This window comes from Lichenostomus cassidix, unplaced genomic scaffold (genome assembly GCF_008360975.1).
Source record: "Lichenostomus cassidix isolate B80296 unplaced genomic scaffold, HeHo_3.0 HiC_scaffold_43, whole genome shotgun sequence".
NCBI lineage: Eukaryota > Metazoa > Chordata > Aves > Passeriformes > Meliphagidae > Lichenostomus > Lichenostomus cassidix.
In genome coordinates this window covers 3568464-3590246 of record NW_028147635.1, presented here as the reverse complement: position 1 = coordinate 3590246, position 21783 = coordinate 3568464, and the positions used below count along the sequence as shown (strand labels likewise).

The 21783-nt window shown below is 50.2% G+C and overlaps 2 protein-coding genes and 1 long non-coding RNA gene across 3 annotated transcripts in view; 2 read left to right on the top strand and 1 right to left on the bottom strand.

Annotated features, from left to right (window-relative positions):
* The window catches only part of LOC146421195 (uncharacterized), a 31140-nt gene that overhangs the window by 6720 nt on the left and 2637 nt on the right, over positions 1-21783 (top strand). Inside the window, exons 3-4 of the mRNA XM_085047576.1 lie at positions 3664-3670; positions 21586-21776. Of these exons, the coding sequence (XP_084903702.1) occupies positions 3664-3670; positions 21586-21776 (198 nt within the window). The remainder of the gene's footprint in view (positions 1-3663; positions 3671-21585; positions 21777-21783) is intronic.
* LOC146421197 (uncharacterized) lies at positions 5746-12329 on the bottom strand. Its single transcript, XM_085047681.1, has 6 exons — positions 11830-12329; positions 10800-11147; positions 9561-9863; positions 8531-8718; positions 6918-7038; positions 5746-5825 (listed from the first exon to the last, which is right to left on the bottom strand). Exons 1-6 carry the CDS (start codon positions 12281-12283, stop codon positions 5755-5757), a joined length of 1485 nt encoding a protein of 494 aa, XP_084903807.1. The 5' UTR covers positions 12284-12329; the 3' UTR covers positions 5746-5754.
* Positions 15871-17754, top strand: LOC146421196 (uncharacterized). The gene is made up of 3 exons (XR_014848806.1): positions 15871-15907; positions 16026-16059; positions 17661-17754. It is a non-coding gene; the product is annotated as an uncharacterized LOC146421196 (long non-coding RNA).

The window sequence follows — 21783 nt, the reverse complement described above, 5'->3', positions numbered from 1 at the left end:
CCACGGGGACACAGCCCGGGGCCGGGGCTCGGTCCTGCTGCCCCCCGGGCGCTGCCGAGGGCTCCCCGCCCGCCGGGGCCGGGGCGGCGCTGAGGGAGCGGCGCCGCCATTGCTGCCGCCATTGCTCAGGGGCGCTGAGGGGCGCGCGGCTCCCGCCAGCCCTGCTCGGCTGTGAGGGGAGAGAGAGAATAGAGAGAGAGGGAATGGAGAGAGAAAACAGACAGCGAGAGTAAAGATAGAGAGAGTAAAGACAGAGAGAATAAAGACAGAACGAGTGAAGACAGAGGGAATAGAGAGAGGGAATAGAGAGAGGGAATAGACGGAGAGAAAAGACAGAGAGGATAAAGGCTGAGAGAGTAAAGACAGACAGAAGAAAGAGGGGATAAAGACAGAGAGAATAAACACAGGCATTGCTGCTATAGAAGGTCTGTGCAGTTCCCAATGCCTTCGGACACCTGCCCGAATGGCCGTCCTAAGGGTGTCACCATCACCACTTGGCTGACCCAGGGCCAAAATCCCCTGTGGAGATACTGGGACCAAAGTTATGTGAGCTGTGATGCCAAACACAAGGGGTTTAGTCTCTTTGGGATGAAGAAACAAGTTTTTCTGTCCATTTGAGATAGAAAACAACTTTCGATTGCATCAATCTGTTGTACATGGCATTCAAAAGGCATCACAAATACTAAAAAGAAATTATGATAAATATCTGTGGTTTAAAAAACATAAAGAGGTTGTTAGAAGCAACATACATACTGACCAATGATTAAATAAAAGAAAAACTACTGTGTTAAAAAATCTTACGCAGTTTTGTCAGTGATTGTTCTTGGTTTTTAAAACTTTTAAATTTGTTTCCTCTGATCTGCATTTTTGTCTTGCACACATGAAGGTCTGTTGTCCATTAGAGAAAGGCATCCATTATGTGAAAAACGAGTTTCACTCTCCTGTTGAAATTTAAAAGTTTAATAAAGGACAATAGGGGATGTTATAAATTGGGTCTCAAAAACCAATCAGAGACGTAGAGCCAATTAAAGAATTTATTAATTGAGCAAGCAGATTGCAGCCAATTTACAGCGCTGGGCGGGCGCGGCGAGCCTCCCTGCTACGCCTGCAGCACCGCGCCTAAAGATTACAAGCCATCAATTTTTATAGCCCTTTTTACCCCCTCCCTTGAGTCCCCTCGTGGGTCTTGACTGGCGTTCTTTTGGGTGTCTCGATTGGCCGCAGAATCGTCGTTCTCTGCGTTGGTTGGTTGTGGTTTGGGGTACGCGGCTCTCGGGGGGGTTTCTTTCTTGCCAGCAGTTAGACTGTGTCCCGTGGGAATCACACAAGGCTTGCTGAGCGGCCTTGCGAAAAGAGTTACAATTGTTGCAAACCTGCAGCAGAAAGGTTTGGCTCTAAAACAGGAACTCTTTCTGTTAAAGCAAAACTGAAAAGCAGAGCTTAGCAAAAGTAAAGAATTAAAACTTATTGATTTTCTAAACGATTTCGTGAACTATACCTTCTGTAATTTATCACATACACCATACAGGTGACATTTGTTTTGCAGTTTGAATATGCAATGTTCATACACAATGCTTATACAAGCATAAATAGCAGCTTTAAATCCTAATTCCTTCTTCACACAAGGATGTGTAACCCATCAGAAATATTTAACAAGGAGCCATATTAGCTTTGGGCTTGATGGTATGGGTTGTTTAAAGTGTGTGATGAGTAATGGGAGCTCGAACAAATACCACTCTTTCTAATTTGGGTTTGTTCTTTATCAGCCCTGCTGCATAGAAATCTCTTCTTTACAGCAGAGACAAAATGAAATTCCTTAATACAGATGAGAATTGTGTAATTCAGGCGGATTAAAGGGGAAGTTCTCTGTTATTGTGAAAAGATAAACTAAATGACCTGTTTGATGTACATCCTGGGAGAGGCTTTGAAGTGAAGAGTGAAAAAGAAAAAATATTTTCCTTACGAAGTATCTTGAAAGAGTTTTTTTGGTTTATGAGAAGCAGCTGCACTGATCATGACCTCCACAATTATAAATGCACAACAACGACTTACTTGATTTAATCTGGCCACAATTCAGAGCTGCAATTCCCAAATCTCATCAAATAGGTTGTTATGCTATAATAACGAATGAGAGCAGAAATAGCAACATTTCTCATCACGGTTTTGGGTTGGAAAGGCCATTTAATTTATGCTCCCTCAGCTGCCAGCCTAAAGTATGCTGTGCAAACCTTAGGTGTACATTGGGACTTTATGTATTTTTTTAGCATCAACTTAGGTGCAAACCTGGTGTAAAACCCTCCACACATCACCCTGATTTCCAGTGACAGAACTACTCTGTTCCAGCACAAAACTGACTTTTCCTGCTCCAGCAGGGAACAGCCCCCATCCCCCGGTGCCACCCCATCCCTCTTCTCCTCAGGAGACACCAGCCCAAGCTGTCGGCAGTGTCCTGCCTCAGGTCTGAGCACAACTTTTCTGTCAACAAAGGATCTCCTGGACCCTGTGCAGACTTGGCTGTGCAGCCAGGATGGAGACCATCTACGGGGAGCAGTGGTGGCTTGCAGAGATCTCACAGAGCTGCATCCTGCACACTCTCTGTATGTATGGGCCAGACCAGGAGATCATGACCCAGAGCCTGCAGGACATCCTGGAGGAACACACAGTGCCACTGGTCCAGGGCACCACTGACATCATTGTGAGGCAGTGCAGAGAGGAGGCCCAGAGGCTTCTGTGCTCCCATGCTGCTGTGGGTGAGGATGACAGCCCAGCAGCCAGCAGCAGCTCCAGCAGCTCCAGCAGCTCCAGCAGCTCCAGCAGCTCCAGCAGCTCCTTGCCTTGGATGGGGACTCCAGCCAGCAGCCCTGCAGTCTCAATGGAGGAGGAAGAAGCTGCCACAACATAGGCTGCCCACCCCAGGGGTCACAGGCACCCCCAAATTGTGGCTGTGTCTGCAGGGTTGGACCAGTCCCAGGAGGAGCCAGAACAGGAGTGGGGATGGTGGTAGGTCCCTCTGCCCAGAGCAACAGGCCCACACCCTCTGTATCAGTATCATGTTGTCTATAATGTGTTTGTTGATTTGTTGGGTTTTTTGTTGATCAGAAGGTTTATATATTTTGGTCTCAAAGAGCAGATAAGGTTCAAATTAAAAGATTGCTGCACATTGTAGATAAATGCTAAAAAAGATTTGGAATAATCTCTGTTATATGGGAATAAGTGGTAGGCAACTCAAGTATCTGTGCAAACATGAAAAGAATAGATATTACTTGACTTCATTTGGGAGGGCTTTCTATAATTATAGTATAGGCTGAAAATTTAGTGCCAATTCCTACTTCAGGACACTTATAATAAAATGTCTAAATCAAATAAATCACCATCAAACCCTTTAAATTCATTAATTTCAAATTTGCAAAACCTTCCTACCTGAGTTCCTGAAGCTCCACTCACCTCAGCTCAGTTTGGGCACGAAGGGGATGGTTCTGTTTGTGAGATGTGGGGACAGGAGGAGGGAAGACTTTGCAAACGCTGTCACCAGGGCAAGGCTGTTTTCATTTATGGTGACAAGTGGTAGTATTTAAGCTTTTTATTTACTGTGAGGGAGGTGCTGAAGGGCAAAACTTCTCAGGAAGAAGGACAAGTTTCACTTCCAAAGGAGGGTGAGTGAAGGGGAAAAGTGTCATTCATCTTTCATGGAAGGTGTTTCATTTTTAACAAACTATTTTTGCTGAAGATGTACCTAGACAGGACTGATTTAGAGCATTTTAATCAGACTCCCAGAGTATCCTCGCATTTGTTTTGCCCCATTTTCTCTCTCTGTTTCATTGTGAATGATTTCTCCTCCCCGGGTGGCTCCTGCTTGCAGCTCTCAGCTCAGTGGAGTCCCGTTTGCTCAGCAGGCCTTTGCAGCGAGTTATTCCCCAGCGTGTGGCTCTGCTGCCATCCCAAATCTGCGGTTTCACTGCCCAGCCTGACTGAGACTGGGGAGCTGCTGGGCATGGCTGGAGAATTTCCCCCAGTCCCCTTCACTCACTGCCAAAACCCTCCAGCATCATCGTGTTTACATCTGCTCATTGCTTTGAAAAACACAACTTAGTGCTTATTTCAGATAAAAAATCTAATTTATTGAAGATTGTTACAATTGATGCATAAATACACAAATATCAAAATAAGTTAAAGATTTAAATTTATAACAGATTTCGAAAACCACACAATCAAATAATATTCAAATATCAATTTTAGTTTAACAAAACTAATTTATTACATCATAGATATAAATTATATTATATTGTATTATATTATATTGTATTATATTATATTATGTTATATTATATTACATTATTAAAATATAGTACAGACATAATATTAAAATCAGACATAAATAAATAGAAATATACCTATATAAACATCAATCTACCTATCTAAATATCTATATATAATTATATAAATCTACAAATATATCCTTAAGGCATTTCAGATGCCCAATCTCCACACGTTCTCCCTCTGTCTCTTCCTCCCGTGCAGCGCACCCCTCCTAGACAGGGATAGCAGATGAACATCTGGGAAGCAAAGGGAACACTGAGTCAATATCGGGACATTTCCCTGGGCAGCAGCTGCACTTGTGTGAGGGAAGAGAAAATCTCAGAGCCTCCCCAGCAGGGTGAGAAAGAAAAAGCAGGCTGAGCCTCAGCCCCAGCCTGCCTCACTGGCCCTGTGGCCTCACCCAAGCTCTCAGGGGGCATCAGCAGCAGCTCCCTGTTCACTGCTCTTGCTGGTGCCCTTCAGCTTCTCCCTGATGGCTCTCGTCACTCTCCGATGTTCTTGAGGCATTTAGGGAAGCTGTGGCAAAATTGTACACACAGGAATTGGTTCCAAGGCCTGGCAGAGCCACAGTCCTGGACCCCTCTGTGCTCCCTGCTGGCTCCCTCCATCTCCTCAGCCCTGCCATCCCCTCAGCAAACCCACAGCCCCCCCAGTTCCTTCAGACCCCCACAGTCCATTCTGACACATCAAGTCGCCTTAGACCTGCCACCCGCCTCAGTCTGTGCCACTTCCCTGTCCCCTCAGCCCCCACCATCCCCTGCAGCTCACCCTGAACCCACAGCTCCACCATTCCCCTTTCCTCCCCCACACCCCTCAGCCCCACAGTCCCCTCAGCCCCACCACCACCTCAAGCTCACTGTCCCTTCAGTGTCACCTCTCCTCAGCCCCCTCAGCCCCTCAGTCTCACCGTCCTTCAGCAGCTCCTCAGGGGACACCAGCTGCTCTCACTGCTCTAGGGACACCTGGGGACACCTGGAACTGCTGCTCCGCCCGGGCCTGCCGCCAGCTCAGACCCAGCACGGGAAGAGGGGACAGAGGGGACACGGGGGGAAAGCAAAAGATGAAAAAGAAAGCAGAGCAGGGAAAGAGGTTAAAAGTAAGCCTATGCCTACACAAATATTAATTCATGTACCTAAATATTAATAAAACTCCAACTATATACATTCCTTAATTTAACTATATGCATATAAAACTTACTCTAATTACATATAAATGTATCTATGAAAATCTATAAATCTAACTACAGATATATAAATTCAATCACAGCTATAACTATATTTATGTAAATGGATCTAAATCAAACTATACAGATTTTTAACTATAAGCACATATAAACACAACTTTATAATTCCAGAAATAAATCTACATAGGTATAAAAATGTAACTGTAAAAATCTAGAAACATAATATATACAGAGGGATCCCACCTGTCTGATCTTCACTGGCTCTCCCTTGGTCTCCGTGTCCCACGCAGGGCAGCCCTCCTGGCGAGGTAGATCAGATGGATGTCTGGGAAACAAAGAGAACACTGAGTCAATATCTGGCCTTCAGGCATGTTTCCCTTTGGAAGGAATTGTAGTTCTGTCAAAGATTGTAAAAGATTGCCCGAAAGGCAGACTCTCATGTGGGAATTTGAGGCCTCCTCTTTACACAAGAGGGATCCTTCCAAGTTTTCAGAACTTCGCAAGTTTTGGAGTATCCCAATAAAGTTGTAGCACCCGCAGTGAAAATGGCACCCAGGAGAGCTTGAAACACACACAGTCCCAGCTCACACAAAGAACCCAGCCTTGGTCTTTCTCTGTGCTCACAGAGACACCTCAGTCCTCACTGAAATGGCTGAAGCTGAAGGGTGATGTGAGCTGAGTTACAAACCAGCACTGGTCCCTGGCATCTAAAAAGTGCCCTCTGCAGTGAGCAACAGCTCCTCCAACTCGACCAGCAGCTCTGGGATGAAGAGCTGGCAGGGAAAGAGCTCCCTACGAGGCCTGCAGGCTGCACCAGCTTTGCTCGAGAATGCAGATCCAAAGTGCTCTCTCTCCTATTAGTTCTCGCTAATCTGAGGAAATTAAATTTTGACTTTAGCTACTGCATTTTTGTTCTGTGATTTGTTTGGCCTCAGAGGTTCTACCATTTGTATTTTTAATGTGTCTCACTACAGCTGTCACCAGACCTGTACTACACTGATTTAATGCTTTCAGACACAAAGCTCAGCCTTCTACTCTGGCTTTTTGTGGCGTTTTACACAGTTACTTCAAGAGTCACTCAGCATTGCCTCCAGAGCACTGCCACCCTGCAGCAAACCTATCCACAGACTTCAGCTGGAAACTGGGACACTCAGCTTGGTGACACAAGTGCCAGAAGGTCAGCTTTATTCACTGCTCTCTTGCCACACCACAGGACTCAGGGTCAGTGCGGCCAGAGAAGCGTGGAGGGCAGGGCTCCACCGGGGAGGCTGTGCCAGTGCCCTGTTGGAACTCAAGGCACCAGGAAGCACCAAGCCTGCAGACAAGAACTCAACTCCTCTGATCTCCCTTCCTGCCACAGGCAGGCTCACAGCAGCCATCTCAGACCTCTCTCAACCAATGTGGGCTCTCTCCTTACCAAGCTCCTCGGGCTCCAGGGAACTGTTCCCATGGCTCACGGTGCCAGGCAAAGCTCTCTCTGCTGCAGCCATGTTCTCAGGCTCCCCTCCTGAAGACTCAGGGGTGACACCAGTGTTCCCCTTAAAAGAAAACCAGAAAGAAAGAAAACCCAAAGATCACTCACTGTTTTCTGCAGGGACAGAGTAGTTCAGGGCCTGCAATATTTCTTTCTCTTGAGGAAGAAAATGCTTCCGAGAACTGGCTTGGGTGAGTTTACAGAAGACAAAAGGTCATCACACTTGGCTATACAATATGGACAATTCCAAAAAATCCCATTTCCTGCCTTGAATATGCCTCTCCTCAACAGTAAATCTAGAGAAGGCAATGGGTCTGCATGTTATATGAAATGGAGGAATCCTCTGGCAAAGCTGTGTAATAATATGCAAAATCGCCCGTGCCTATAGAGACACTGAACACTTCAGGCAAGTCTGGGAAGAGGCAAGAGTTAAGAGAAAGTGGATTCCTAAGTCAAAGAGGGAATCTGTCAAACACAAGGACTAATGGTCCCTGATTGAACTGCACTTCAACACAGAAGAAGCCCCTGGGCTTCAAGGAGTCCTTAACCATTTCATGTGCAGCACCAACATTGTCCTTCCCTCCAATTCACAACTCACAGGGCCTCAGAAGTAACACATCTGCTCCCTAAAGGCTCCAAGGCTCACTCACTTTCATCTCTTGCTCCTAACAAGGAGGTCTGGCACCCAAAGGCAGTGGAGAAGATAGACTTCTCAAACCCAGTCCAGAAGCTGCCAAAGCTGACAAGGTTGAACGTGGGGTGACACTGAACACATGACGTGGGCACTAAGGAAGGAGTCCTGCCAGCTCCTGGCACAGGGATGTGCTCCTCCCTCCACAGCCCTGAGCACAACAGCCTCATCCAGGCTGCAGCTTTGCCAGGACTGGATGGGAACACACACATCTCTTCCCACAGAGACGTCCAAGAGGAACATGACAAAGCTCTGGAACATGGAGAGCAAGACTGGGCAGTTTGCCCAGCTGAGGATTTCCCAGATAGAAACTCGACTGGAGGCTACAGAGAGGACCAGAAAGCTGCAGCTGCAGCACATCCCCTCACACGGCTCTGGCAGTGCCTACACACACAGCAGGGCTCACACAGCAGCAGCAGCTGCAGCCCAGCCCTTGCTCTGCCTTGGCCTTCCAACCAAAAGGAGGCAGAGCCCACAGCTGGTGCTCTAACAGAGGCTCCTCTCACATGCCCGTCCCTGGGCGGGACACTTTGCCTTCAGGGGCAATTCTCCAAACACTCTTCTCCTGTTTCACATCAAGCTAAGCTTGTTAGAACCTACAAAGCATCACCAGGAATGATGCCCCTGCACTAGGGATTCTTCCCAGGAAAAGGAGAGAGGAGCACCCAAACTTGGCCAACACCTCTCGTCCTCACTAAGGATGAGCCCCCTTTTCCTTCCCTCTTCCTTTGCAAATCTTGCTTTACCAAGCAAATCCTTCCCTGTCCATTCACAGCTCAATTCAAGAAGCCTTTCCTTCTCAGCCATGCAACAACTTTCAAAAGCTCTCAGTCCAGCCCTTTTCCTCCCTTTCCAATGCAGTTACCTGAGCAAAGGGAGACCTTTCAGGTGGGGAGCGGGAAATCATCTCCTCCAGCGTCTCAAGCACCAGGTCCAGAGTCAGTGGTGGCAATTCCTCTTCCCCAGGCTCATTCCATGGCCAGCTGGAGGCTGTCCATGCTGCACAACCAGCACTGCCAGTCGGAGCATCGGAGGCTGAACTGCCCACTGTGGCTGCAAGAATCCAAACACTTGGGTCAGGCTCCAGAACAGAGCTTGGCACACAGAGCTCTACTGCTGCCTTGGATCAAACACCACAGGAAGCACACAGCAAACTCAATGCCAGAAATGTATTCCAACTTCGCAGGGGATTGGAAGACTGATTTCTTCCTCGTAAAAAGTATTTATTCTCATTGATGGGTATGTCTGGTAAAGTATGGACTGTAAAACTGATCTACACACACACACACACTAAGGCTTTGTAAACACAGCCTTTTCCATCTCCCCATCAGCTTGTGGAATTGGCTGCTTTTGAGTTTTGCTGAACAAAGAAAGTGGATCTCCCTTGGAAGAGCCCAGATCTGCAGACATGCAGGCTAAAATTAAACTGGGATTGTATTGCAGAAAAGCAACCTTGTGGCTGTGGCTGTATTCTGCAGTTGCAACTCTTCTGCTGACACACAGAGCTCACTGAAATGTAATCAACTTCTTTGCAGGAGAGACAATCTTGAAACTCTGCACTATCCTATCAGCGTCCTAGTTTGGCTTCATTCAAGAAAACAGGGGAGCTCAACAGACACTGAGCAGTTGAGGGCAAATATTTTTTGCCTCAGTCTTTCTCCCCTACACAGAGACTGTTTGGAAAACCCCCAGAAAATCCTCCAAATCTGGAGGAAGGACAGGAAAACCAGACAGAGATTGTTTTTGTTCTCAAGGTCCCCCTTCCTGGTCAACTCGACAATTTCTGTCTGATTCTCACTTGACATCTACCCATGACAGAGCACTGCAGAAAAATACTTCAAATGGTATCTTGCCAGGAGCTGTTGGAAAATCAAGGGTAGAAGTTCTTTCCCTACCTGATGGTCTGTAGCTTGGCAGGTGCTGCTCTGAAAATGTGCAGCTGCTGCTCTCTGGAAGGGCCCTGGAAGAGCTCAGATGGTCTATGGGAATTGGTGCGATGATGAGCTCATGCTGGCATTTAAATTTGCCTGCTACTGGTTCCTCCAATGATTCCCCAAGAACTCCAGAGGTGGCAAACACTTTCTTGGGAGGCTCTGGGGAAGCCTCAGAGTCTTGATCAGCTGCACTTGTGCTGGAAGGGCCTGGAGGCAGCTCTGAATCCTCAGGTGAGGCAGCACTGAGGTCTTGGCATGAGGGAGCTGAGTAGCAATGAGAGAAGAAGAAAGGGAGAAACAGAAGATTGGGTCACTATTGCTCCTTGCCTACATTTCCCTTGGCAACAACTGTACTTTTCTCAGCAAAGAGCAAAACTCAGATCCTCCCAAGTACGGTGAGGAAGAAAAAAATCTCCACATGTTCTGGGGCTTTGCAACAACCAACTCCCTGTTTGTCTATTTAGGTCTCACCTATTCGTTTAACCATCTGGCAAAACTGTCCCCTGGCAGTTCCTTGGCAGGGACAGTCAAGAAACCCAACAACCAGGTCATTTCCCCTCTGCTCCAAAGGGACACAAAAACTTCATAATCACAACCTTTCCTACACGCCCATTAGCTTTTGGAGTTGGCTGCTTGAGTTTCTCATCCCAACACAAGAGATTCCCATCTCATCCACAGAGTGGATTCACCCTGGACAAGACCAGATCTTCAGGCAAACACTGAAAGTCAACTGTGATTTTTATGCTAAAAAGCAACCTTGTGGCTCAGGCCATATTCTGCAGGTGCAACTGTTCTGCAAACACACAGAGCTCCTTGAAATGGCATGGCCTGAAGGGCACAACACACAGTCTTAAAAATCTGTGATATTCTATCACCATCCCAGTTTGGCTTCATTCAAAGACAGAGGGGAGCTCACCTAACACTGACCACCTTTCAGCCAAGATTTTTTGCCTTACACTTGCACCTCAGCAGAAAGGCTGTCTGGAAAATGCCCAGGAGACAAACCAAATCAGAAGAAATGTCAGGAAAAGCAGACCGAGAATTCTTTTGCATTCAAGGTTCCTTTTCCTAGTCAACTTGACACTTTTCTACCTGATTCTCACTTGACATCTACCCATGACAGAGCACTGCCAAAAAATACTCCAAATGGTCTCCGGCCAGGAGCTGTTAGAAAATGAAGGGTAGAAGTTCTTTCCCTACCTGATGGGCTGTAGGCTGGCAGGTGCTGCTCTGAAGATGTGCAGCTGCTGCTCTCTGGAAGGGCCCTGGAAACGCTCAGATGGTCAATGCGAACCAGGCGAACCATTAACTCAGGATGGTGTTTTAGGTCCATGCGGACCAGTGGAATGCTGAGACGCTTCAGCTGGAATTTGCGTCTGAGTGATTCCTCCCATGACTCCCCCTGATGTCTGCAGGTGCAAAACACTTTCTTGGCAGGTGCTGGGGAAGCCTCAGAGTCTTCAGCACCTGCATGTCGTCGCCTGGAAGGGCCTGGAGGCAGCTCTGCATCCTCAGGTGAGGCAGCACTGTGGTCCTGGCATGAGGGAGCTAAGTAGCAATGAGAGAAGAAGAAAGCAAAGGGAAGATTGGGTCACTATTGCTCCTTGCCTACATTTCCCTTGGTAACAACTGTACTTCTATCAGAAAGGAGAAAAGCTCAGATCCTCCCAAGTAGGGCGAGGAAGAAAAACATCCCCACATGTTCTGTGGCGTTGCAGCAACCAGTTCCTTGTCTGTTTAGCTCTCGCCTATTCGTTTAACCGCCTGGGAAAACTTTCCCCTGGCAGTTCCTCGGCCGGAGGCAACTGCCAGAATCCCAACTGCCAGGTCTTTCCTCCTCTGCTCCAAAGGGACAGGAGGCTCCCTGCAGCTGGGCCTGGCCACCATCGAGCCCTCGGCACTCACACGCACTCACGGAGAGCTCCCCAAGCGTGCCCGTGGCCGGGCAAGGAGCAGCGGCAGCCACGGCGCGGGGCTGGGCCAGCTGCAGGCCGAGCGAGCCAGGCTGCTGTGAGCGCAGCCCCGGCGGGACTGTCCCGCAGCCCCCGGCAGCCCGGGGGGCACGGCACGGCACGGCACGGCACGGCACGGCACGGCACGGCACGGCACGGCTGCCTTGCCCAAGCACAGACAGCCCCTGGGCCAGCCGGGGCAGCTGCGCTGAGCAGCCCCAGCACGGGCAGTGCCCACGGCCAAAGCCCGCGCCACCCTCGCTGCCAGCCCGGCTTACCGGCCCCGCGGAGCTGCTGCAAGCGGCTGCGCTGGCGGCTGCGCACCTCCTTGCTGCACCTCCTTGGCGCACCTCCTCGGCTGGCCTTGCTCCGGCGCTCGATGCGGAGCAGGAGGTCGGGGCGGTCGCGGCGAAAGATTGGATTCCTGAAGTGGAGCCAGCTGCCGCCCTCGCTCGCCACCTTGTGGAAGCCGTACAGGTGGAGCTGTCGCACGAAGCTGCTGAAGTGCGTGGCTTTGAAGGTGCCCGGGGCCGCCGCCGCCCCCTCGCCGCCCAGCCCGCGGGCGCCGGCCGGGCTGAGCAGCTCCCGCTCGAAGAGCGAGCGCTCGACGAGCAGCCCCCGGGCCAGGCTGTCCCAGCGCACGGAGCGGACGCGGGGGCTGTTCACCAGGTGCCACAGCTTGGCGGGGAAGGTGCGGGCGCTGAGCCCCGAGGGCAGAGGGGGCTGCTGCATGGCGGCGCCGCTCACCGACTGGGGCAACAACGCCTCAGCGCAACGGCCGCGGCGCGGGCAGGACTTGGCGGGGACGAGCGACGAGCGACACGAGCCAGAGAGGCACAGCGCGGGCACAGCGCGGACACAGCGCGGCCGTTTCGCTCCCGGGGCGCTGGCCGGGCTCGGCGGGGTGGGCAAAGCCCCTTGCGAGGCCGCTGGCAGCAGTGGCGACCTCTCTCCCCGTGCTGCATCTCATCCCCGGGTCACCTGTGGTGACAGAAGGAAAGGACATTGCTCTGTCTTGCTTGCTGATAGGATGAAGAGGAGACACTTGAAAACATTCTTTTTACCTCTTTCCCAGCCAGCTGGCTGGTTCTTTCTCCTCATCCCTGCCTGTGAGCAAGGGGCAGCGATTTTGTCAGCATGCTCATCAAAGCTGAACTGCTGCCCCTAGGATGGATGTTGCTTTAGCCAAGGGATGAATGGCTTCCAGTTGGAGTCAGCTCACGCTGGTGTCTCCACAAGAGGCTGTGCCTTTTTCTTTCCTCAGGAATCATTTCTTGTCTTCCTCTCTTCCCCCATGTGGAGAGAGTAACAGTGAAAACCCCTCCTGCAGCCAAGTCTAGTCAATGCAGACTGCTCACAGAGTAGATCTTGCGATGGAAAGAGACTCCTCTGAATTGGTGTTGGGAGGTGGAGGGGGAAGGTTTGTCCTGTGCTCACTTGAAGTCTTGTTGGGCAGCTGTTTTGCTCTGGCAGAGAGACACCAGGGATGTATATCCAAGCCTTGCAGGTTCATTCATGAGCTTCCTGAGAGACCAAGGAGACTGAGGGATTGTTCTGTGAGGGCAGAAATTTCCATCTGGGAACTTTTTCAGATGCTTCAAAAATTTTTTACTTTCCTTCCCAAATATTGCCAAAATGTTTTGCTTCCGGAGAATCTTTTCCTTCTCTTTGGTGAACTTCCCTCTGCTGCCCTCCCAAATCAGGCCATTTCCCAGGATTCCTTCCCAAACTCAGGAGTATCCCATGGCCTTCCCTCTCCAGCTGGAACAGAAGGAAGCCCAGAGTTTGCTGTTGTGAGAGAGGAGTTTCTCTTTCTGCCCCACTTTCCATTTGGGGTAGGTTTGTGTGCATTCATTTGATCAAGGAAGGTTTAAACTTGGAAGGAGTTGTGTTTCAAACTGCTCCATCCTCAGGGTCTTCTGTGGATATCCTTGGACAAAAGGGCTCTTTGTGTGAGCTCCCAGTGTCCAGGTTAAGGAAGGAGGTTGATATTTCAGGGTTTTTGCTGCTGAAAACATTTGTTTTCCTCTAGGAGCAAGGAGCTGGGAGTGGATACTTTTCTCACCTGCCTGCAGAAGAGGAAGTTGGAAAGTGGCAATTTTGTTTGAGGAGGTGGCCATCGGGAGGGTTCTCCCAGAGATGGGCTGGCAGAGAGGCAGCAGGGGAGGTTTCAGACAGGAGCAGCAGCCCCTGCCTGGGTCATGCTGCAGGGAACCCCAGGAGGGAGGTGTGAGAAGGGTTGTTTCTTTTTGTGCACATCCGCGATTTTCTCCTCTTTCAAAAGAAAAGGTGGGAAGACTCTCAGGTGTTGTGCTCACCTGGCTGTGTGTTTTATTTGATGGTGGGCAGGAGACACAGATGCAGAAACCAGCTGAGATAATAATGTCATTTACTATAATCCAAAAATTAAAAAACAATCAGAAATGGATAAGCTAAGCAATGCACCTCATCATTACTACATGAGGTTGCCTCTAGTGATGAAGGAAGACATCACCAGATACCCAAATCCTTTCCCCTCATCCAGACCTGCACATCAGCTGGGGGAAGCTGTCCCAGCAAAGCCCTGCAGAGCCACGGCTGTACCTGGGAAATGCTGCAGTGCCTCCACCTTTGCTGGCCACGAGGCTTCCGAGTGCACTGTGAGAGCAGCCTGGCTGTGATGGTGCTGAATGACCAACCTGACAGAACTTGTAGTGTGGGGACATCTGTCACTCTCCTCTTGGTTTTCTCCCCTAGAGAGAGGAGGGGTAAAAAACCTCAAGGAGAAAAACCTCAAGGTTCCTCAAGGAGGAACCAAGGGAGTTGTTTTGGATCCTTCAGCCCCATACATGGCCAGATGTGGCCTTGTCTGGATTATTCTGAATGTGGAAAGGTAAATACCTGTTTTAGCAGTGAGTAGATACATAGATCATAATGGTATTAATACTTGGTTAATGAGCAGATATATATATATATAATTCTGTAAACTCACCCATGCCAGTTCTCAGAAGCATTTTCTTCCTCAAGAGAAAGAAATATTGCAGGCTCTGAACTGTTGTGTCCCTGTGGAAAATTGTGAGTGATCTTTGGGGGTTTTTTCCTTCTGGTTTTCTTTCAAGGTGTCAAGGTTTGAGATTTTGGTAAGATCATTGGTTTCCTAAATTGTATTATTCTGCCTAGCTTATAGGTATCTTTCTTAACTTGCATTTTAGCTATTTTTATAGTTTTTGCAAGCATTTACCCCATAATTGCATTTTAGCTGTTACAGTTCTGCAATTATGCCTTTTTTTGTGTGTGTATGTCAATCTGTTCTAGGTTTGTATGTTCGTTATTTTCTGCCTCTAATAAATGGTATTTTAAATCATATTAGACTAATTGGCCAAATATTGGCCCACCAAGGGACCGAGTCTTGGGGTGCTGCTACCCTGACCTGTTGCCAGAAGCCTGGCAATCCATGATTTCCCATGATTTGGCCAATCCATGATTTCCCAGGATTTGGTCAGTTCTTGATTTCCCATGATTTGGCCAATCCATGATTTCCCATGATTTCCCACAATTTGACCAATCTGTAATTTCCCATGATTTGTTCAATCCATGATTTGCCATGATTTCCCATTATTTGGCCATCCCATGATTTCCCAGGATTTGGGATTCAATTGTATTTAACTGTATACATTTAACTTGTGTTAGTTTAAATTTAAGTGGCATTAAATATTATTTAATTGCAATAACTTTAAATTGTATGAATTTAAATAATTCAGGTTGCATTCATTTGTCTTTACTTGTATTAGTTTTAAATGGTATGAATTTAAACTTGTATTGTGTTATACTGTATTTTATTGTATGAATTCGAGTTGCATTAGTTTAAATGGCATTGTCCAAAAAATAGTTACAATTAGTTAAAGTTATTAGTTAAAATTAGTTCAAATTATTGTCAAAAATTTAGTTCCATTAGTTTAAATGGAACAGCCAAAAATTCCCGGGAGAAACAAGAAAATTTCAAAGGAAACCAAATTTCCAGGAGAAAAAAACGAATTTCCAGGAGAAAAAAACAAATTTGCAGGAGAAAACCCCAAATTTCCACAAGAAAAATTCCAAATTCCCTCGGGAATGGCCCCGTGGATCCTCTGGTGTTTCGTCTCCATCCCTTGGATTTGTCGAAATCGGTCGAAATCCGCTTTTTCCGGGCGTTTCCAGGTGTTTTCCAGATGTTTTCCAGATGTTTTCCCTTCCCGAACACCCCGCTGACAGAGCCCGCCACACCGCCGTAAAGCGCGGCGCCGCCGCGTCGCAACCCCTCCCGCCACACCGCCGTAAAGCACAGCGGCGGCGCCATTCCCGGCATTCCCCGCGCCGCCCTCAGCCGCCGCCGCTCCGGTGAGTCCCGGGATTGGGAGGGGCGGGGGGATCGCAGCGGGACCGGGATGGGCCGGGAGAGCCCCGGGAGAGCCCTGGGAGGGGCCGGGATCGCCCTGAGCCGCCATGCCGCCCGCAGGTCCCGGATCGCCCCGCGCCCGGCAGAGGAAATGGTGAGGGAATGGCTGCTCCCCCCCATCGGCGGGAATGGAACAGGCCGGGCCTGGGACATCCCCCCCACCTCCCAGTGCATCCCAGTGCATCCCAGTGAGCTCCCAGTGCATCCCAGTGACCTCCCAGTGCATCCCAGTTACCTCCCAGTTACCTCCCAGCTACCTCCCGGTGCATCCCAGTGACCTCCCAGTGTTCCCAGTGCTCCCAGTAAGCCCCTAGTGCCCTCCCAGTAACTTCCCAGTCCATCCCAGTGCCCCCAAACCTCTTCCCAGTACATCCCAGTTGCTACCAATACCCTCCCAGTAACTTCCCAGTATATCCCAGTGCCCTTCCAGTAACCTCACAGTATATCCCAGTATCATCTGTCACCTCCCAGTAACTTCCCAGTCCCTCCTAGTGTATCCCAGTACATCCCAGTCCACTCCCAGTAGCTCCCAGTGCCCACCAGTAACTGCCCAGTCCCTCCCAGTCCATCCCAGTAACCTCTGAGTCCTTCCCAATATCCCCCAGTGCTGACCAGTAATTTCCCAGTACATCCCAGTTCCTTCCCAGTACCCCCAATGCCCACAAACCAATTCCCAGTCCTTCCCAGTCACATCCCAGTAACCTCCCAGACCTTCCCAGTCCATCACAGTGCACACCAGTAACTTCCCAGTCCCTCCCAGTTTATCCCAATCCCCTCCCAGTCCCTCCCAGTTCCCACAAACCATTTCCCAGTACATCCCAGTTGCCACCAGTGCCCTCCCAGTCACATCCCAGTGCTCCCAGTAACCTCCCAGTCTACTCCCAGTAGCTCCCAGTGCCCACCAGTAACTGCCCAGTAACTTCCCAATTTATCCCAGTCCTCTCCCAATCCTCTCCCAGTTCCCTTCCAGTCCATCCCAGTCCCTCCCAGTTTATCCCAGTCCCCTCCCAGTTCCTTCCTAGTCCCTCTCAATCTCCTCCAAGTACAGTTCGTCCCAATGCCTCCCAGTGCCCACCAGTAACTGCCCAGTAACTTCCCAGTACTCCCAGTTTATCCCAATCCCCTCCCAGTCACATCCCAGTTCCCTCCCAGTACATCCCAGTCCACTCACAGTAGCTCCCAGTGCCGATCAGTAACTGCCCAGTAAGTTCCCAGTTCTTTCCCAGTCTCTCCCAGTTTGTCCCAATCCCCTCCCAGTCCCTCACAATCTCTCCCAGTTTATCCCAGTCCTTCTCAGTAGCCACCAGTAACTGCCCAGGAACTTCCCAGTCCATCCCAGTTTATTCCAATCCCATCCCAGTTCTCCCCCAGTGCCCACCAGTAACTTCCCAGTCCCTCCCAGTGCCAGCCAGTAACTGCCTAGTAATTTCCCAGTACATCCCAGTCCATTCCCAGTATCCTCCCAGTGCCAACCAGTAACTTCCCAGTATACCCCAGTTCCTTCCCAGTATCCACAGACCAATTCCCAGTTCCTCCCAGTCCATCCCAGTAACCTCCCAGTCCACTCCCATTGCTCCCAGTGCACACCAGTAACTGCCCAGTAAGATCCCAGTTCCATCCCAGTCTCTCCCAGTCCATCCCAGTGTCCTCCCAGTCCCTCCCAGTGCTCCCAGTCCATCCCAGTTCCTCTCCCAGCACAGCCAGCTCAAGCTCAGCCCCCCTGATGCTGCACGGTGCTGACAGCGCGAGGAGAAACTGAGGCACTACTGGGAGGCCATGGGCACCTTACTGGGGGTACTGGGATATACTGGGACATACTGGGATGGACTGGGGCAAACTGGGAGAGACTGGGAGGGAGTTAATGAGGTTTAAAGGGAGGGAAAAGAAAAATGGGGACTTGGGGTTACTGGTTTATACTGGGGGGGAACTGGTTTGGTACTGGGAGGGACTGGGAGTTACTGGTTTGAACTGGGAGGGTCACTGGGCCATACTGGGAGTTACTGGGATGGACTGGGAAGTCTGTGGGAGGCTTACTGGTTTATACTGGGAGGGAACTGGGATTTGCTGTGGCTATAGTGGTTCATACTGGTTTATACTGGTTTGAACTGGTCTATACTGGTTTCTACTGGTTTAAACTGGGATTTCCCTGCACAGCAGTGGGTGCCACCCACCCAGGTGCTTTTCCTGATTTAAACTGGGATTTACTGGTTTATACTGGGTAGACCTGATGCCCTAAATTCCCCATTCACAGTAACTTCCCAGTCCCTCCCAGTAACTTCCCAGTCCCTCCCAGTGCTCTCAAACCCCTTCCCAGTACATCCCAGTTGCGACCAGTGCCCTCCCACTCACATCCCAGTGCTCCCAGTAACCTCCCAGTCTGCTCCCAGTGCCCACCAGTAACTGCCCAGTAACTTCCCAGTTCCCTTCCAGTCCATCCCAGTCCCTCCCAGTTTATCCCAGTCCCTCTCAATCTCCTCCCAGTACATCCCAGTTCATCCCAATGCCTCCCAGTGCCAACTAGTAACTGCCCACTAACTTCCCAGTACTCCCAGTTTATCCCAATCCCCTCCCAGTCACATCCCAGTTCCCTCCCAGTACATCCCAGTCCACTCACAGTAGCTCCCAGTGCCGATCAGTAACTGCCCAGTAAGTTCCCAGTTCTTTCCCAGTCTCTCCCAGTTTATCCCAGTTTGTCCCAATCCCCTCCCAGTCCCTCACAATCTCTCCCAGTTTATCCCAGTCCTTCTCAGTGCCCACCAGTAACTGCCCAGTAACTTCCCAGTGCTCCCAGTTTATCCTAACCCCCTCCCAGTTTATCCCAGTTCCCTCCCAGTGCATCCAAGTTCCTCCCAGTCCTCACAAATCCCTTCTCAGTTCACCCCAGTGCTCCCAGTCCATCCCAGTTCCCTCCCAGTGGTTCCCAGTGAACCCCCAGTGCCCACCAGTAACTTCCGAGTCCATCCCAGTCCCTCCCAGTGCCCTCAAACCCCTTCCCAGTCCATCCCAGTTGCCACCAGTGCCTTCCCAGTAACCTCCCAGTATATCCCAGTGTCATCCCAGTCCTCTCCCAGTCCCTTCCAGTGCCCGCAAACCATTTCCCAGTACATCCCAGTTGCCACCAGTCCCTCCCAGTGTCTCCAAGTAACATCCCAGTGCTCCCAGTATCCCCCAGCACCCTCCCAGTTCCTCCCAGTGGCTCCCAGTGCCCACCAGTAACTGCCCAGGAACTTCCCAGTCCATCCCAGTTTATTCCAATCCCATCCCCGTTCTCCCCCAGTGCCCACCATAACTTCCCAGTTCCTCCCAGTGCCAGCCAGTAACTGCCTAGTAATTTCCCAGTCCCTCCCAGTACATCCCAGTCCATTCCCAGTATCCTCCCAATGCCAATGAATAACTTCCCAGTACATCCCAGTTCCTTCCCAGTATCCACAAACCAATTCCCAGTAACTAAAATCCCTGGAACTGGGATCTTACTGGGCAGTTACTGGTGTGCACTGGGAGCAATGGGAATGGACTGGGAAGTCCCTGGGAGGCTTACTGGTTTATACTGGGAGGGAACTGGGATTTGCTGTGGCTATAGTGGTTCATACTGGTTTATACTTGTTTGAACTGGTCTATACTGGTTTCTACTGGTTCTACTGGCAGGGGGTGTCATCCACCCAGGTGTTTTTCCTGATTGAAACTGGTATTTACTGGTTTATACTGGGTAGACCTGATGCCCTAAACTCCCCATTCACTTTAACGGGTAGACCTGGTGTTGTGATCCAAATATTAAGGTTCTTTGGAAATAGCTCTGCCTGAATTAAGGTGCAAATGAGACCATATGCCAGTCAATAGTATGAGTTTTATTTGATAGTAAATATGAGAGAGAGTGAAGAGAGAAAAGGAGAAGTAGGAAGAGAGGTGGGAGGGGGACAGAAAGAGGGTGACAGAGACAGAATAAAGAAAATATCACCATCCTGGATCCCAACAATGTTGCATTGATCCTCTCCAGCTGCTCTTCTCGGTGGTGATGGTCCCCCGAAAGCACAGAATGCCATGGGTTAATATGGACTCAGGCCAGGTGGCAATGTCCAGGCATGTCCCCCCGGGGCAGGGGGCAGTCTCTAGCAGCAGACTCTGCTTGCATCACGTGCACTCCTGTGGTGCAAGGCCTAGCATTTGGGGGTCTTTGATGGATTGTGACTCCCCCTCAGCTGCCTCTCACATGAAAGTCCCGTGGATGTGGCTTGTGGGGTTGGGGGTTCCACAGCTGGACAGTTTGTGTAACGGAGGATGTGTGTTTATTGCCTCTGACCAGAGGTTACACCATGCACCCCCAACCTCCTCCACCTCGGCTGGAGGTGAGCTGTGCTCACAGAAACCTGGCTTCTGTGAGCTGTGCTCTGCCCTCACTCCAAACTCAGCCAGGGATGATTCTCAGAGCAGCTGGTGGCTTTGGCCTTTGTGGATGCATTCCTTTCCCTCAGCCTGAGATGACTGAACAATAGGTTTCCCTTTATCTAATCTCAGCAGTTTGACTTTCAGTCCAAAGTCCCAGTCAGGTATCTTCAGGTAGGCTTCTTTGATTGTAGCTTCTTTATACAGTTTTTGTTCTAATGAGCAAAACTTTATATCAATGTTTGAGGCATGAACTATTTCAGTCTCTGACAAATGGGGATCCCCAGAGGGGGGACCACCAAGAGCCCTGGCAGCCTGGAAAGAGAGAGAGGGGAGAGAGGATCCCTGGGACCCCCAGAACCCCAGGCTTCCCTAAGCAGGACTCCAGCGAGAGGAGACCCCCAGAATGGGGAATTTGGCGAGGGGGAACCCCTGGGATTCCTGGGACCCCCGGCAGTCTGGGGAGAGTGGGGATGCTGGAGAGTGGGGACTCCCAGCATACATGGGACCCCTGCAGCCCTGACAGCGGGGAGGCCCAGAACCCCAAAGTGGACAGACCAGAGATGGGGAACTGCTAGGAGTGTTTTTTTGGTGCTGAATTGTTGTGATCTGGAGGATTTTATGGACCTCAGATGCCCAATGACTTCTAGAGATGCAATCGGAAAGGGTGACCTTCAAACACAAGGTAAAATAAGTCACACTTGTTTTCCCCTAAACCAGGATTTCCCATTCCCAGAACTTGGCTGGATGGAGGAGAAGGCTGTGAGGAAGAGGAAGATGCCCAGGGACAGCCAGGCAGGTGAGGAGGAAGTCACTGCCTCTTTCCTGCTCTCTTCTCCTCCATCTCCCAGCCCAGCATCACCCCTGGCTGCAGGACAACCCTGCTGCTGACTCTGTTCTGCTGGGGATGGACTGGGGAATGTTCTTCCCCTTCCCTCTGGCACAGAGGTGAATCCCAAATCCTCTCCTTGTCCTTTCTGCCCCAGGCAATGAGCTGAAGGCAGAGACCAGGGAGGAGAAATCATTGCAGCAGAACCTCATGGAAGAGGCCATTTTGAGCAGCTCCATGATCCTGGAATCCAACCGGGAGGAAAAGCCCCAGAGATGCTGCACAAGGAGGAGCTGCAAACCCAGCCCAGGGTGCTCTGAAGGGCAAAGATCCACCCTCTGCCAGGAAGTTGGCAAGAGCTTCAGCCAGAGTTCAGAGCTGGAGATTCCTGAGAAACTTCATCAGACTGAGAAGCCTTACGAGTGTGGGGAATGTGGGAAGAGCTTCAGAACGATCTCCAAGCTTATGGTCCACCATCGGATCCACACTGGGGAGAAGCCCTATGAGTGTGGGGAATGTGGGAAGAGCTTCAGCCAGAGCTCCCACCTGATCTGTCACAAGAGGATCCACACAGGGGAGAAGCCCTATGAGTGTGTGGAATGTGGGAAG